This window comes from Notothenia coriiceps, unplaced genomic scaffold (genome assembly GCF_000735185.1).
Source record: "Notothenia coriiceps isolate Sejong01 unplaced genomic scaffold, NC01 NC01_scaffold00037246, whole genome shotgun sequence".
NCBI lineage: Eukaryota > Metazoa > Chordata > Actinopteri > Perciformes > Nototheniidae > Notothenia > Notothenia coriiceps.
Genome location: NW_011369947.1, coordinates 27648568 through 27666118, shown reverse-complemented (window position 1 = coordinate 27666118; position 17551 = coordinate 27648568). Strand labels below are relative to the sequence as shown.

General features: G+C 39.3%; 1 protein-coding gene across 1 annotated transcript in view; it reads left to right on the top strand.

Moving 5' to 3' along the window:
* LOC104966588 (dynein heavy chain 7, axonemal-like) overlaps nucleotides 1-17551 on the top strand; it is a 35710-nt gene that overhangs the window by 204 nt on the left and 17955 nt on the right. Inside the window, exons 2-13 of the mRNA XM_010795774.1 lie at nucleotides 591-717; nucleotides 998-1192; nucleotides 5077-5169; nucleotides 5316-5492; nucleotides 5692-5853; nucleotides 6220-6420; nucleotides 6622-6783; nucleotides 8124-8309; nucleotides 9050-9187; nucleotides 11740-11970; nucleotides 14711-14863; nucleotides 16611-16788. Of these exons, the coding sequence (XP_010794076.1) occupies nucleotides 591-717; nucleotides 998-1192; nucleotides 5077-5169; nucleotides 5316-5492; nucleotides 5692-5853; nucleotides 6220-6420; nucleotides 6622-6783; nucleotides 8124-8309; nucleotides 9050-9187; nucleotides 11740-11970; nucleotides 14711-14863; nucleotides 16611-16788 (2003 nt within the window). The remainder of the gene's footprint in view (nucleotides 1-590; nucleotides 718-997; nucleotides 1193-5076; nucleotides 5170-5315; nucleotides 5493-5691; nucleotides 5854-6219; nucleotides 6421-6621; nucleotides 6784-8123; nucleotides 8310-9049; nucleotides 9188-11739; nucleotides 11971-14710; nucleotides 14864-16610; nucleotides 16789-17551) is intronic.

Sequence of the window (17551 nt, the reverse complement as noted above, 5' to 3'; positions counted from 1 at the left end):
GTGTGCCTTGGCAGTCTAAAATCATTTGTGTAATAATGGTCCTGAAATATCAAAGAGAAGTAGACAGAATGAAATATGAGAATATGCATATGAAGTGGAATAGAGGACCTTCAAATTCAGGCAAAGCCCACCAGACAACCCACATCTTAACAACTCAACCCTAAGGATAAATACAGGCACAGCAGGAAGAAGTCCATTATTGAGAACAGCAAGTTCTCCCGCTTTTCTGATTGTTAATAGCATGCCTGGATATTGGGACCAAGCCCCAGTTCATGGGCCGGCAGCTCTATCAACTGAGCTATATGGTGGCACTGTCTTATAGTCTTTGATGGATTTAGTTGTCTTCCACACAGTATCAGACATCTCCTATCTTGCGTTCTTGCTTTTAAAAAAGCAAAATAATGTAAGATTCCCCCCTAAATGTTGAAGATATCTTCTGTCTGACCATATGAAAAACTTGAAAGGCCTGCGCCCTGTTGCTAACGTAGGATTGGACATTGGTCGCTAGAGAGGGGCTTGGCGTAGGGTCAATAGTTCACAAGTCGGTTTGGTTTGGAACACAATTATTAATACACTTGTACTTTCTACAGACTGCAGATCCTGAGAGACTACTTTACATACGCGCTATATGTCAATGTGTGTCGCTCTCTGTTTGAGAAGGACAAGCTGCTCTTCTCTTTCTGCCTCAGTGTCAATCTGCTCATGCATAGAAAGGAGGTATGGAATACACAAACTGCACACATTTACAAATTAACAACACTTAAAAGACATAGACATTTAAGACATTAACACTTTCAATAGTGTAGTTTGATTTGTGGTTAGCTTATCAAACTAGCCGTTATATATTTCAAGATAAATCCTCCATGATTCATTTGGATGATCTGTTTCATAGTATTTTTATCCAAGATAATACCCAAAATGTTGAATCTTTAAACCGTTTGAATCACAAATGCTGGTTAATCCTCTAACAGAAGCATGACTGTAATGAATGTGTTAGGTGGATGAGGGGGAGTGGCGCTTCCTCCTCACAGGTGGTGTGGGTCTTGACAACCCCTACTCCAATCCCTGCACCTGGCTCCCTAAAAAGTCCTGGGACGAGCTTTGCCGCCTGGATGAGATGGAGTGCTTCAAAGGTCTGCGTAAAGACATGGCTCGCCTCAGGGGCGAGTGGAAGACGGTGTACGACAGCTCAGTGAGTGACATGAAACACACAGGCTACTCTAGGGATCTATCTCTGGGTGTCCTTTAATGTTTCTGTGATGTTAATAAGAACTGGGAAAAGTTTGTGTTTCTGTCCTACCTCTCTCTAAAATGTATTGTTTGATTGAATGCCTGATGGCAGAAAAATGGGGATCACGTTTTTAAATAGGCCTGTACAAAAAATACATTTTATAATCTATATTACCCAATAGAACACAGAGGAGAGAAAAGTATGCACATTCTCTCAAAATGAAAATGTTGGGCTACTATGGCTGCGAGGGAGTGCAGCTGTCTTTCAATCGTAAGGTTGTGAGTTTAATCCCAGCCCCTGCAGTCAACATATCGATGTGTCCTTGGGCAAGATACTTAACCCCTGTGGCACGCTCTCTATGAATGAGGTGTGAATGGGTGAATGACTTGTAGTATGTAAAGCGTTTTGACGGGTTGTAAAGACTGGATGAAGCACTATGTAAGTACAGTTAATTTACCATTTGTATCAATGCACATTAATATGGCTGCTAGAGTCTTGTTGTAAAATCTCTAAATGTGCTAAATGTCAGCTTAAAATGAGTTTGGGATGAGATGTTTGGAAAGTGTAGCAGTTTAAACTGTCTCACATTCAAATGGACTATATTTACATCGCCCTTTATCCAGTCTTTTACGACCCCTCATAGCGCTTTGCGTTCGTCAAGTCATCCTTCATACAGAGCAATGGGCCATTTGCTCAAGTAAGCAACATTCACTTACATTCACATTGGCCTTGCAATTGGATCGTCACAGTCGGCATTGACGAAAATGTTAGAACTACCATAACATGTGGATTCTGGAGGTGCCTCTGCATTAACATATTTAGAGCAAATGTTAAAGATATTTAAGGTTTTTACCTTTGATTTAGGCAACACACACCTTGTGTGGATACTAAGGCCTGAAACACACACAATATTAGACACAACTTCAGTTAGCAGCAGCTTCAGTGCCTTATGTGTTGCGTTCTGCTTTGGTTTACTAAGCTTGAAGTTTGAATGACTATTTTTGCACCAAATGTTGTGCCTTATCAGATTACTGTGAACAAAGTAAGTTTAAATATAGACAGTTCACGTAGTTTATTTAATTTTGCTCACATTTTTAAATATCTGTTTAATTTTGTTGTGTTTTTTTAAGGTAACTTTAACGTTGTTTTTATTTTTAAATACAGAATGTACATACAATTATAAAGTTATAGTATGAAGAATGTTTTATCTATATATTTTACTTTAGAATAAGTAGTAATAACAAAGTGCGTACATCTTTGTATACAAAATATTGTTAAAGTAAAAGAACCAGCATCAACATATCTTTAAGCACCAAAATAAAAAGTAATCATCTGGCAGAATGGTCCATAATATACACCACTGGATTATATTCTGAATTCTTCATGTGATTTTGTGTGAAGTTATATCAATGACACACATTTCATAATTTGATACTGCATATCCTCAAGGAGTTCTTCCTACTTTTTGTGCCTCATTTTTTCATAGCTCTCAGACAGGTCTTACATTGATTTAGTTTGCTTCAGAATGATTAGAACTGTTAGTTATAATCTCTGTAATAGATGCTTAAATCGTATTTCACATTCTATTCTTTCATCTTCAACTATTTGCTAATTTAGTGATACAAATGTTGCCATGCTTTAACTCCTTATTTCCTTTTACGTCAATAACTGAGTTTCATTAGTTTATTTTGGGAAAGGAAAGGAAGAAAGTGGGAGGAAATTAATTTGTCTGTCAGGTGTGGATGATGTAAACCCGACCCTCTCTCCATCTTTGAATCATAAAGGATCAAAAATTGAAGTTTTATCTAATTAAATATGTTCTGCTCCTGTTGTGCCAGTCACATCTACGCAATCACGACTCAACAACAGCTGTTTAATCAATGTGCGGCACTCAAACATGTGTGCCTGTCTTTTTGCTGTCACAAACACAAAGACACATTCACATGCACACCATCTTTGATTTATAATCAACAGAATCAGCCACAACCCTTCTATCCAATTAAATCTAGTTTGTTCCAGTTGTAGAATTCACATATATTCAATCATGATGCAACAACAGCTGTTCAATCAAGCACACAGCCACTCACACACACTTACACACCCCTGTACACACGGAGAATCCCCAGGAGACTCTAAATAGGTGTATCCGTCTCCAAGCACCTGCCAACACACATAGCCAGAAGTCTCTCGACAAAATACCTGGGGAGAATAATTCCCCCAAAGTTCCAGCTGCCATTGCTCACTTCCTCTCGTAAACTTGTTCCACAAATTAATCAAACATATTGCTCTGACCCAGTACCCAGTGGTGTTTCTGTTTCCCCACCTCCTTCTCCTTCTACAGTCTATACTTTTTCATACATACAGTATGTATTTATCTCCCCTCATTACTTTCCTACCCATTCACATTACTGATTGCTTAACATTGCTTAATCTTGCAACAGCTCGAAACAATACAGCCCCACCCCAGAACCTCACTTGGCCAAACGGCATTATGCTGCATGTTTCTTTTTAAAGAAACATTGTTAGGGGCAAGCATCCTCTCCTTATGAATGACAAAGGGGCCCTATCGTGCTCATTTGCAAGTTCATATTTGTGTATTTTGTCACATGTTTACATGCTCAAGTATTCAAAAAGCTCTTTATTTTTCTCATACTGCCTGTGCTGCAGCACCTCTTTTCACCCTCTGTCTGAAACCAGAGCCCAGTCTGCTCTGATTGGTTAGCTAGCCAGCTCTTTTGTGATTGGTCAACCGTTTAGAGATGTCCCGCTCTTTAGCATATCACGTCCAGTGTGTAAGCGCTAGCCAATATAAGCACGAGTGTTACATAGTGATGTCATTATGTTAAGGAAGTAAACAAAGAAGTCCAATGGAGGTGTTTCAGGGAGTGTGCAGGAGAGAAACTCCCTCTGGAGGGAACGTTGGGATTTTAGCCTTTGCAGACCATTTACATGCACAGTACACTACAGGAAGGGAATACCACCTTAAGTATAATAGAGCCCCTGATGATGACGAGATGCAATTTAGTCGTCTTTGTGATATTTCTTTCCTTTACCTGTATTGGATCAGATTAAAGCCAGTTCCTTAGGGCAATCCTTAAGATTTCACACCTTGTTACTTTTGTAAACAACCTATTGATTTAGAATACTACAGTCCCAGAATACCGGTACGATCTTAACCGACTATAGTAGTTCAAAAAAGAAGACAGGCAATAATTGGCCTTTTTCCATCATTCTGTTAGCAACCCTTATCTGATTGTATTCTGCATAGGGTCTGCGAACAGTGAAAGTGAAAGTGAAAGTAGTTGGTTACCTGGCTGAGAAGTTGGAGGTGATCAGCCTGTTACCTGCAGCTCTTCATGCTACAGCTCATTGTGGCTGCTCCTGACTCTTCTTACATTACTCCCTACAATATTTCAACCTGATCCGCTGTCAGAGAAGCCCAAAATAACTGTGGTCTTGTAACAATGGCGGCCCTTGTCAGGATCAATGACACGCTTTGCACTTCCTAATAAAAGTCAAACGTTGTGGTGCCAATGCTTTAAATGCGATGCTGCAGCAGTAGGAGATGTTCGGTTTGCAAAAGCAGTAAATGAATACATTTTTTGTTAATGTCGCCACAAGGCAAGGAAAAGTAAATAGGATCCATCACTATTGTTTAACCTAATTCGGCAATAGAAAATTAATGAACAGACACTTATTTAAATAAAAGTAAAGTGTTGCGAATGGAATAGTTTTAGGCAGCCTAATTAGTGCAAAATCTTCTCTCCAAGGTGGAATATAAAGGAACTCCTTGATATATTTGTGCAGTCTGATTCAATAATGTTTTGTGTTGTGCATATCTGCAGAGCCCCCATCAGACTCCCTTCCCTGAAGAGTGGCAGGAGAAGCTGAGCCAGTTCCAGAGGATGCTGGTAATCCGTTGTCTCAGGCCAGACAAGGTGAGCTGCTTTCCAAAAGATGGTCTGATATTATGAATACATTGAGTCATAGCTCAATTTCTTCAAACAACAGTATAATCTTGAAAATGTTCCAATTGTCCTGGAAATATATTTAGTAAACAGTCCATTGTTCCATTGTCCCCCAGGTTGTTCCCATGGTGCAGGAATTTGTTTCCGACAGTTTGGGTCGGCCGTTCATCGAAGCGCCGCCCTTTAACCTGTCCAAAGCCTTCGTTGATAGCCACTGCTGCGCCTGCCTCATCTTCATCCTCTCTCCTGGCTCAGACCCTATGGCTGCGTTGCTAAAGTTCGGAGATGAAAAGGTACGAGGAGACACCTGGGAAATCCTGCAGCTTTGAAGCCTGCTGTGTGCACAAACTCAAAATGAAATGGGGAAATTGAATCCTCTGGATTTCCCAGGCTCCCGCACAGGTCTTAAAAGCACTACAAAATGATTTTGGCTCTTTCCCGGTCAGAAAGCAACTACATGACTGTGTGTGTACGGCTGTTCTTTACCCTCAGGGCTTTTCAGGGAACAAGCTGAGTTCCCTCTCTCTGGGCCAAGGCCAGGGTCCTATTGCCATGCGCATGATCGAGGCAGCCATTAAAGAGGGCACCTGGGTGGTTCTTCAGAACTGCCACTTGGCCACTTCATGGATGTCAACGCTGGAGAGAGTTTGTGAGGTCAGAACACACCTACACACGTTCTATACCCCAGAGTATTACAGTACAAATACATCTTTATATGTGCTATATGCCGTTAATAACTGTGCAATATATACCTGGCTGCTAATTCCTAAGAACTGTTACAGGATGTGTATTTTGTAAATGGTGTAACTTTTTTAAATTTTTGTTATCATATTTTTTAATATATCATAATGCATTTTTAATGCATGTAACATATGTAACATATGTAACATCAAGCTGCCTGCGGCTCTTTTTTTGCTGTAACAACGTAAATGTCCCCTCTGTGGGGCTAATTCTAAGGTATTCTAATTCTAATTCTGATCTGTCAATAAATGATTTATTTTTACTTTTTGCTGCGAGCAGGAGCTAATCCCAGACACCACCCACCCAGACTTCAGGCTCTGGCTGACGAGCTACCCGTCTCCCACCTTCCCCGTGGCCGTGCTCCAGAATGGGGTGAAGATGACCAATGAGGCTCCGAAGGGCCTCCGCGCCAACATTGCACGCTCCTTTTTAATGGACCCCATCTCTGACCCGGAATTCTTTGGCAGCAGCAGCAAGCCGGTCAGTGTGTGGGTGCATGTGAATTTGCTCGATGTGCATACCCATCATGCTTACATCAGTGGGTGTCCTAAGCTCCTTTGTGTCTGTTATCACCCCCACTGGGCACTTTGCTTTAGCTGCTGAAATACAGAACGACCACCACTGTCTATCTAATTATTGATCTAAGACAACACCTTCCATTTTTGCTCATCCACCCCTCAGGTTGTGTTCAAGAAACTACTGTACGGCCTGTGTTTCTTCCACGCCCTGACCCAGGAGAGGAGGAAGTTTGGACCTATAGGCTGGAACATTCCGTACGAGTTCAATGAAACCGACCTCCGGATCTCTGTACAGCAGCTACACATGTTCCTTGAACAGTACGAGGTAGTTATTTTTCCTGTATTTTCCCACATTTTTTTATATTTCTTAAATGAATGATAGTCTTGTTTCCTGAAACTCAGTGGAAGTAGTAAGGGGCCAGCTTCAGGTCTGAGAAGTGAAGCCAATGCAGTAGGGCCTGCATTCTTTATAATGGCCAAAAAGGGGCAAAAAGTAGTCCCCTGTAGTACATTTTATAGAAGCCTATGAGAAAATGACACTGCTTCCCACTTAATTACCTCAGTAGGAATTTTCATAATAAGTTTATGATCTCAATCTTTAGTTTGAAGTCTTCTCCAATACAGCATTAAATTATATTGCCATTTAGAGACAAATAGACGATCATGCAGGGTATATTATGGTGTGGCTATGATGTTATTGACAAGTTGATATCACAGTGAGTTTCTCATTGTTTAGTGTTAGGTTATACGTTTAAGAATTGGGTGTACATTTTTTCCAGTAAGCACATTTTTTAAATACTTTTTCTTGCTAGCCATAATTAGCTTTCCAATAAACACCACAGTTATCATGAATTTAGAGGCGAGGGTCATGACCTTGCTATCGAATGAATACAATTAAGAAGCCGGTCTTTGCTTTCCCCAAGCTGCATATGGCTACATCCACTTCTCATATACAGTCTGAATAAAACACTATCATATGTTTCCCATATTTCCCTTTTTTCAGTATAGGATGCAGGCTAGTGCATAGGCGCACAGCATTGTTGGGTCATACATAATTTACAAATACTCCAATAAACTGATTATATGTCTCTGGCACAAAGTCAAAGTCAGACTCTCACATGCAGATGCACATACACTATACTCCTACGTATATATTCAACTTGTACCTATAACCCTATAATAGAAATCTGGTCTTTTACAAATGCGTTCCTCTTCACTCAAGGATCAGCTTTCATCAGCCATATTCAAAAACCCTCTTGACATTTTCCCACAAACTGAAAGCACTCCAACCCTCCACCATTCCCCACATCCTCTGCTGTAATTGAGAAAAAATAGCAGAAAAAACTACTGAGGGTATCTTTTTTTGAGCAAGTGACATTTTCATCTTGTAACCAAGTGTCACTGGCTGAATTTTGAAGTGAATTCCTCTTCCAGGAAATGCCACACTGGCAAGAACCCCCACCCTTCACCTCCTATTATGTCAGTTCCCCTTCCAAGTCCAGTTTGTGAAGTACATTTAAGCCATGTTTCCTTTTTCTGAAGAACGTTGACATTACACATAAATTGAGATAATGCATTTGTCAACACTGCCCATTCAACATGCAATCCTTACTTGAGATTATTATTAGGTTCCTGTTTGAAATGCATGATTCCATTTTGCTGCAGGAAGTGCCGTTTGATGCCATCCGCTACATGACTGGCGAGTGTAACTACGGAGGCCGTGTGACAGATGACTGGGACAGAAGGACCCTGCGCACCATCCTCTCTATCTTCTACACTTCAAAGGTCGCCACGGACCCTGACTACAAGTTTGATCCCAGCGGGCTCTACTATGCACCAGCTGAGGAGGAGGTAAGATTTGGAAAATTGTGCAACATTGCTATAAATCATTGCAAACACCAGACTTAGCAACAACAAAGTGTGTCTTTGTTAATGGCTGGGATTTACAGAGATTAGGAAATGCAATATGTTATTACAGGGGAAATTAGTACAGTATTTTACAGTCACATTAACAGGGTGCATATTAACAACAAGGGGGAGTTAACTCTTTAAAGGGGCCTGATTATGCTCATTTTCATGTTCATACTGAAAATGAACATGAACGTCCAACAACGAGGTCTTGCTTAAGTTATATGAAACAGCCCCTTACGCATCACTTAACAGAAAAAAAGCCTTAAAAACTCAAGAAAAGTTCCACTCCCTTTTAATGTGTTTGTTTATAAACTAAACATATTTCAGGACTCAGTTTAGTCGTTGAGCTACCTTTAAAAAGTCATTAGGAAATTAAATGTGTGTAACAAGGCACAGCAGGCGACCACCATCAGCGAGCGTTGATATATTTGTTAACACAAGTGCAATCTATGGTGCTCTCCATTTTATTTGGCATTTTGTTCTCCAGTGTTGCACCCCCCCCCCACCCTCCACTGCAACCACATATTTTATTCATGAAGTCACATTTACATAGTCATTAAAATAAATGTCAGCAATCTTAGGAGCTGACTTGTTTTTCAATGACTGTTATTACTCGAGATGTTTCGTTAAAAATGTGCACTTCACTCTGCTCCCTCTGTTTCCTGCATATTGGGTTGCAGTACAACAGCTACATAGAGTACACCAAGGCGCTGCCGCTCAACCCGTCACCGGAGATTTTTGGCATGAACGCCAACGCGGATATCACCAAGGATCAGGTTGAGACTCAGCTACTATTCAACAGCATCCTGCTCACTCAGGTAAATCCACCCGGAGCAAACACCAAGTATCATATTGATTTCCTGTTTGTCAGGAACTAAATAACAAGCATGTACAAGTGCTGAAACACAAACACACACACAATCAAATCAAGATGTTGTACCATCACTTGTCTTTCTTTTGAGCCATTGTAACTTGTAAAAGTAATCCATTAGGGTTAAGCTGCATTCACATGATTTGCGACTCTCTCTTGCTCACCGCCAGGTGCGGCGCGGAGCCTTGCGATGAAAAAAGTTAGTAACGGTACGCAGAGAGGTCAGCAAAGAGGTCAAAGTTGAAATTATTTGAACTTTGAGCGCAGTGCTTGGTGACAATTTGGTGCGGTGATTCCACCTAGTCGGGCGACCACTCTTTCTCCATAGGAACACAACGGCAACGTCAGCACAGGGCCGTTTCACCATGTGGAGCTTGGGTAAGAACACAATAGACAAACACAGACAAGCTGGTTATTAAAGTAAAGAGTATTGCTGTACAACAGTATAAGAGACAGAAGACTTACAGTATAATAAGCCAGTCTAAAAACAGATGATTTTAAGTATTTTTATACTATCTATCACGCAACACAACATGACAACAATGTGCCACTGGACACATAGACGCTTCTTTGATTACCTGTCATCTTTTTGTAAATGACATTATTTTACAGTAAACACACTGATGCTGGAGAACCAGACACTCTTGGTACCAAGTCCAGTACAGAGAGGCCTATAAAAAAAATTATTATGTCCACATTAAAGTTTACTTTTACACTTTCTTTTTAATACTGTTTGTTTTAAACAGAGGGCCATCATTTCACGCAGCAATATGATCCTTAATTCATTACTACACCTTTTAACTGATCTTGTGGATTATGAACACTGTAAAACCGGGCAAAGAATAACAGATATGATAAAAACACGGTTGCCTGGCATGGGTACAGGTGAAAAAAAAAGTTAACTGATCTTCAGTGCCAGCAGCCCTGATTCGCTTCCGCAAAACAATGCTCCCCTCTTGGACAACATCCCAGATGCTCAGTTGGAATGAATCTACTCAGCTGGTAGATTGTAGGCAACACACACACAACATACATACATACAGTATCCCCATCAAACACTGACACCTAGACACTGAAATACTGTCTCAAATAAACGCACATGACATCAATATGCTTCCCTCGAGTTCCCTCCGTCTTCTATAAGTGTCCTTGCCAGCATTAAATATTTGATCGCCCTACATTAGGATGTACTATGCAACATTAATTACAGAGAATAATATAAATAAATATTTCAGTTGTTTGAAGAGACTTCTCAAAGAACAAAAAAAGATGGCTTTGGCGGAGCTGTGTGATCCCACATCATTAAATCTCAGCTCTGTTGAGTCAACATGAATCTAAGAGAGATTTTGCACAGAGACCTACTTAAAGACAAGAGAGGTGCAGTGTCTTCTGAAAGCCGGGAAGGGATTTGTATTCACCCATGTATCCATCTGTTTATTTTAAGATACAGAGCACTTAGCAAAGACTTTTCACTAGGCCCAAACCCTGTGGGAAATAACTTGATATTAACTTTAAGTGGATGCATATAATAGGATCATACATGCACACATACTCTGAAGGCATCATATATATTCTAATCTCTGTAAGATACTAATATAATATACAGCGTTCTGTCAAAAAACAAGAATAAGTAAAGTACATTTTTGGCAAACAAATAGAAGATTATTTCCATAGGCATTGCCACTTTGAGTTCAAATTAGAGCTCGATGGAGTCTGGCATTCATTCAAATAAACTCCTTTCAACAAGATTAATAATGGCTCCAGTCATGTGTGGACTTTATTAGCATCTAATACGGTCCCATCAGTCTCAATGACCGATAAACAGGGAGATGCTTCAAATGGAATGAAACAGCTATTTGTCATTCCCCTACTGTAACCTCGATGCCATTAGGCAATGATTATCCATTACCGCTGCCTGGTGACTGAGCATCAGATAGGTAAATGGTGCAAGTTGGAATGAGAGGAAAGCGGAAGAATCGCAGATTAGAGTGAATAATTATCAGCATGAATGATTATTAGATAAGATTGCGTCAAATGACTGTGTGGGATAAATTGGGGCGAAATGTTGTGAAGCCTTACATTTTCTGATGTGTGTGTGCTCACAGATGGATTGCAGTAAGTATTATGATCTCATTATCCATGGTTTAAGCTACAAGCTAGACGGAAGAACGTATAGAAATTAAAGGAAGGAAGGTCAATTTAAGAGAAATCATATAAATAGGAGGTTCTGTGTCAGTTTGTGTCCATTTTAAAGCATGAATATACATCAATCTGGCGCAAAGATGATGAAATATAAGCAGAAGTCAAGTCAGAAGTCAGAACCTCTTAACATCAGGGTCTTCTCCTGGATCAAAATAGCACCCACGCCAGTCAAATGGAATACATAATGTGACAAGTCAAAGACGGCGAAAAGATAATTTCCTCTCGAAAGATGATGAACTGTCAAAGTCCTGCCTCCGTTTGTCATCCGTCCCTCTGTCGCTCTGTGTCTCTGATCAGTCCCGCTCTTCAGGCGGGGACGCCAAATCCTCGGATGACATGGTCTTTGATGTGGCAGCTGACATCCTGAGCAAGCTGCCTGCAGACTTCGACTTGGAGGCTGTGATGAGGCGCTTCCCCACCACCTACAATCAGAGCATGAACACAGTGCTGGCGCAGGAGATGGGCCGCTTCAACAACCTGCTCAGCGCCATCCGAGCCTCAAGCATCAACATCCAGAAGGCCATAAAGGTACACAGGAGGGGTCGGGTTTAAAGAAATATTACATGTATCCATTTGAGCAGTAAGGGCAAGGAGTGGTTTACTTTTGAGCCCACTCTCAGGGATCCTTATCATTTGGATACTCATAGCGTGATGCATGCCCGAATGCACTGTAATTACATTAAATGTGTTTGTTTTGGATAAACAGCGCAGCCAAATGATGAATCATCATTGATTTCACATTTATGTGCAGCGAAAGCAATATCTCATCAGAGGAAGCGCACCTCTGCTGAATGATTACACGGGAAACTCCGATAATACATTCTCAGAAAACAGATACTGTTGGCAGTAAGCAGCACAATCCAAACGCACTAATCTAAAACCATCATTTTCTATTACAAGGAAACACTCGGACAGTAATTGGGAAAGTTTAGGGCGATTTGCGGAAATGAACCACTATGTAGAATAACTGCTTCCCCCTGAGAATCTATATGCAGTATGCTACTCGATTTCCTATTTAATAACTGCTGATGTTACACTGTGCAATAGGTAAAGGTATAAAGCACTGAGCTGTAGGAAAGCTGAAATTGATACACGATAGAAATTTTGTTGACCCTGTTTGAAGGACAGGAATGAAGCAGCCACCTAAATATATTTAAATTATTAGCTGGTGCTCTTAACCTTCTCTCAGAAAGTACTCTTATCGACTGTAGCATAGAAAATAACTGAGCCCTCGCTGCTGGAAACAGGATCTCCATTTTTGTTAATATTATGTCCTCATACCACTTATTTTTGCAAGTCCACGCACTGCAAAGTGTAATCTACAGCAATAATAATGTCATCAGCATTGTAAACGAGATTTTATCTCAATGCTTTTTATCTGGTTCAATAAAGGTTAAAAAAAATAAAAATCTTTAAATAGCTTGTTTTATATATTTAGTGTGTATTTAATGTGATATAGAAAAGAGAGAAAAACCAACAAATACATTGTTTAAGGCTGAAAGAGCAATTAGTAGGCTATTTCAAACCACTAATATACTTTTAATCAATTGTTTTATAGTCAGCAGAGACCCACTTGCAGAAGAGAACATATCTACTTAAATTAAATACAAATAAAAAATGACTGACTTTGTGTTTCCAAAGGTTTGGAGATATTGCACATGCCATGCCTCATTAGACTAAGAAGAGTAGAATTATTCACTTCATAGTGTTGTGAACTAAAGACCANCTATTGATCTGAGTATATTATAAAGAACAGCCAGTTAATTGAAGCATTATAGCCCAGGCCTTTGTCAGATGGTATATTACGCTGTTTTTTTCTGCTTCGAATAGTTCTCTCTTTTTTCACCATACCTGTGTTTGCATCACTGTCTGTAGCATAGAAAATAACTGAGCCCTCGCTGCTGGAAACAGGATCTCCATTTTTGTTAATATTATGTCCTCATACCACTTATTTTTGCAAGTCCACGCACTGCAAAGTGTAATCTACAGCAATAATAATGTCATCAGCATTGTAAACGAGATTTTATCTCAATGCTTTTTATCTGGTTCAATAAAGGTTAAAAAAAATAAAAATCTTTAAATAGCTTGTTTTATATATTTAGTGTGTATTTAATGTGATATAGAAAAGAGAGAAAAACCAACAAATACATTGTTTAAGGCTGAAAGAGCAATTAGTAGGCTATTTCAAACCACTAATATACTTTTAATCAATTGTTTTATAGTCAGCAGAGACCCACTTGCAGAAGAGAACATATCTACTTAAATTAAATACAAATAAAAAATGACTGACTTTGTGTTTCCAAAGGTTTGGAGATATTGCACATGCCATGCCTCATTAGACTAAGAAGAGTAGAATTATTCACTTCATAGTGTTGTGAACTAAAGACCAAACAGAATATAATCTGAGCATATGTGCATATGTTTAGCACTGCACTCCTCATTAAACCACATTAAAAGAATGTAAAAGTACACGCCTGAGCATACATGTGTCTTTTTATACCATTTATTAAACAACTCCACACACATTTCCGCTCCTCCTGAGATGCAGCAGTCTCTTGGGAATGAAGTGGAAAGTGCATAAAGAGTCGGGAAGGGGAAGGAGCTCATCACCCTTCACACTTTATCAAAGACCCCCTTCAGAGCAAATAAGGGTTTTCAAATAAGCTGTGTGTCACCCATCTCAACAGAGAGGGTTTTAAGTGACAAGTGCATTTCTCTCATATTCCATTCAGTGTTAGAGCAGCAGTAGAACAACTCCACATTTCCAATCACTACACAAGTTTGTTTGTTAAAGAAACTTAATTAAACTTACTCTCATTTCACACAACTCCGCTCTTTTTAAATGTTGTGATCCCGCAGCGAACTTCCACCATGGCCTTGCAGGACATTTTCAGAATGAATACTTCTAATTGCATTTTAGTTTTCTCCTATCTGTGAAACTGTTTCCTGTTTCCATATGGGACATAGGTTTCAGATCTCCTGTTTGTGAAGACAAAAGAAAATGTGCTCGCCTATTCCTGTTTGTTCCACCCTTGATACTATGTGTGTATATAGAAATATGGTCTGATACAGTATCTTGTTTTAGTCTTGATCTCTGTCATTTTCACCTGAAACCTTTCTTTAGACAATAGATTAATAAACCACCCATGACAATGTTTTGTAGCTTCATTAGTTATTCATGTGTCATTAGCAGATTGACGTTGAATTTTCACAACAAAGTTAATCGTGTGTTTGTTCCTGCAGTAAATGTGTGTTTATTGACGTGCAGGGGCTGGTGGTGATGTCTTCAGAGCTGGAGGAGGTGGTCAGCAGCATTTTGACAGGTCGTATCCCGGGCATGTGGATGAAAAAGTCGTACCCCAGCCTCAAACCCCTGGGAAGCTACGTCAATGACTTCCTGGAGCGGCTTCATTTTTTACAGGTACGACATATCAGAAAAAACAACATTGTATATTATGTTAAAAAATGCTATTAAGAGCATCAAAGTACATTATGTCATAGAAATATCAGAAAAAATGACATAGTATACTGTAGTATGTAAAATAGAAAGAAAAAAACGACATAGAAGAAATGACATACTATATTCAGGAAAAAAAAACTCCACTCCACTAGCACCCAAACACCCCCTTTTAGGTCTAAACTATTTCATAGTAAACCATGTTGAAAATAAGTTGTAGATAAAACTTCACTAAATCATTTTTTTTTTCAAAACAAGGTTGGTTTAGAGAAAAAACGACTTATCCTCGGAGAAAAGTCCTTCTTTGCTCTTTACTTATTTTAATAAACACATACTTTTCAGTCTTGATAAAGGTCATGCTTCTACAACTTAACTTTTCTAGAGCCAACATTGATTTGTCTGAGCAAAGTCATATTTTATCAGCATTTGGCTGGTGGCTAGGGCTAATGTCTCACATTGGTTATAATAGCTACTATACCGATGCAAGGATACCTAACTTAAAATGACTTGGTTAGGATTTGGGCTACCACACGCCTCTAAAACGTTTTATTGAATTTACTGTACAATGCTGTGTCTCATTATGAAGCTTTTTTCTAAGCCATGTCATATACCGTGAAAGTTCGCACATTGTGTGAATTTCAAATGGTTAGCGTTTTCTCAAATTGCACACAGCTGCTGAGCTCATACACAGCATTTGTATGCACTTATGCTATCAAAATAGGAACCATGAGTACAGAAGTATGCGAATTGAGACACAGCACAAGTCTGAAACAATAATTGGCCTCTCAGGGCTAGTATCACATGAAAAGTTATATACTGGCCCCTCTATAATGAACTGAAGCCCTGCCTTTTTAAGCCTTAAGCTGTGTCACACATGAGTTACACAAGACCATTCCATTACTTGTGTATACACAGGAGCGAGGGGGATTCAGTAATCCCTTTCGCTCATGGGCACGGTCGGTACAAGGAACACTTGCAGACACATGACATAACCATGTGAGTCTGCAAAGTGAACTTCTTCATCAGTCAGTTCTCATGCTTCCCTTTCTGTCTTCACAGGAGAAAAGCAGTTTCACTCCTGATACTTGCTCAATGGAGTGGAAGATGTTTTGTGTGTGTGTCTGTGTGAGTGTGTGTGAACAGAGATGTCCAACCACGACTCCCCACAGGGTGAAATTTCAAGTCACGGGTTTCTTATCTAAGGCAGCATGCTTTAGGAACAGAATACCTTTACTTTTTTAGGAAGATGTCTGTTTGATGTTTTTGTCGTTCTCAACTCTCTTCAAAACAGCAATTTCCTCCAAGTGTGTTCAGGAAACAAAGCCTAGAAGTATAAATATTACCCAGGTTCATTGTTGCTTTCATGAACTTCATGATAAATGTTACATAACCAACCCCAAACTTAAAAACAGGGATCTAGACAGAAAAGAGATAGTGATACACTCTCCAATACTTTCTGACCTGTTGAACTAAACACATTTCCATCTCTTACGTCTGTGTGGTTAGAGCTCATTATCAAATGTAAGCATTCTAACACGCTAAACTAAACTGGCAAACCTGATAAACATTATACCTGTTTCAGCCATTTTTTATTCAACCATCTGAAATCATCTGAAAGCCGATAGGTCCTCTGTACTCTGGTTGATTTTGGTTATACATATCCTTCTATTTAATTTCCCCCTCTCCTCTTTCTTCTCTGCTGTGTTTTCAGGACTGGTATGAGCACGGCACCCCAGCTGTTTTCTGGGTATCAGGGTTCTTTTTCACCCAGGCCTTCCTCACAGGCAGCCAGCAGAACTATGCCAGGAAACACACCGTCCCTATCGACTTACTCGGCTTTGACTTTGAAGTCCTGGAAGACCACCAATACAAACGGCCCCCAGAGGATGGTAGGATAATAAGAGGGGGAGTTAAGAACATTGATGGATAGAACATTGTTTAAAAGCAAAGCAGGATATTAGGAGCTTTTGATAGGGTTACATGTCTCTGTTCTACAAACCATCTCTTAGTTTCTTGAAGGTAGAGAGAACAAACCAGAAATATAGAGAGCACCTGATGAGGGAATGATAGAACATAAAATCCAGCGCTTTGAGCACCTGGAAAAGCGCTCTAATAAAAATGTAATGCATTATTATTATTATTATTATATTAAAAAATGCGCAAGGGAAGGAAAAGCGGAACATAAAATGTTTTGGCTGGGAAGAAAAAACCACAACAAACAGATGAAAACTGAGTGTAAATAATTAGACACAGCTTCTTTACAATAAAAATAAGAATACTTAACAGTATGAAATACCATAGTTACCAAATAATTAAAATATAAAACAAAACCAATATCATTTATATGCTAAAAATATGGGTAAAATAATAACAATGTGAATCGCATACAAATAGTATCGTTTTAAAATCCTGAATATTCAAAATTCTGAAAAGTAAGTTATACAATTGTTTTAAAATTATACAGCACATCTGACAATTAAACTGAGCAAAATTGGAATTATTGACAAGAAAACCCTTAAAATGATTCCTTAAACCAGTATATAAAATAAACAAATAGACTTCCCATCTTAAAATTGACAAAAATCACACAGACAACATACAATGCTGTAGTGTAGTAGCAACAACAACAGGAGGTGTGTAAACAGAAGTATG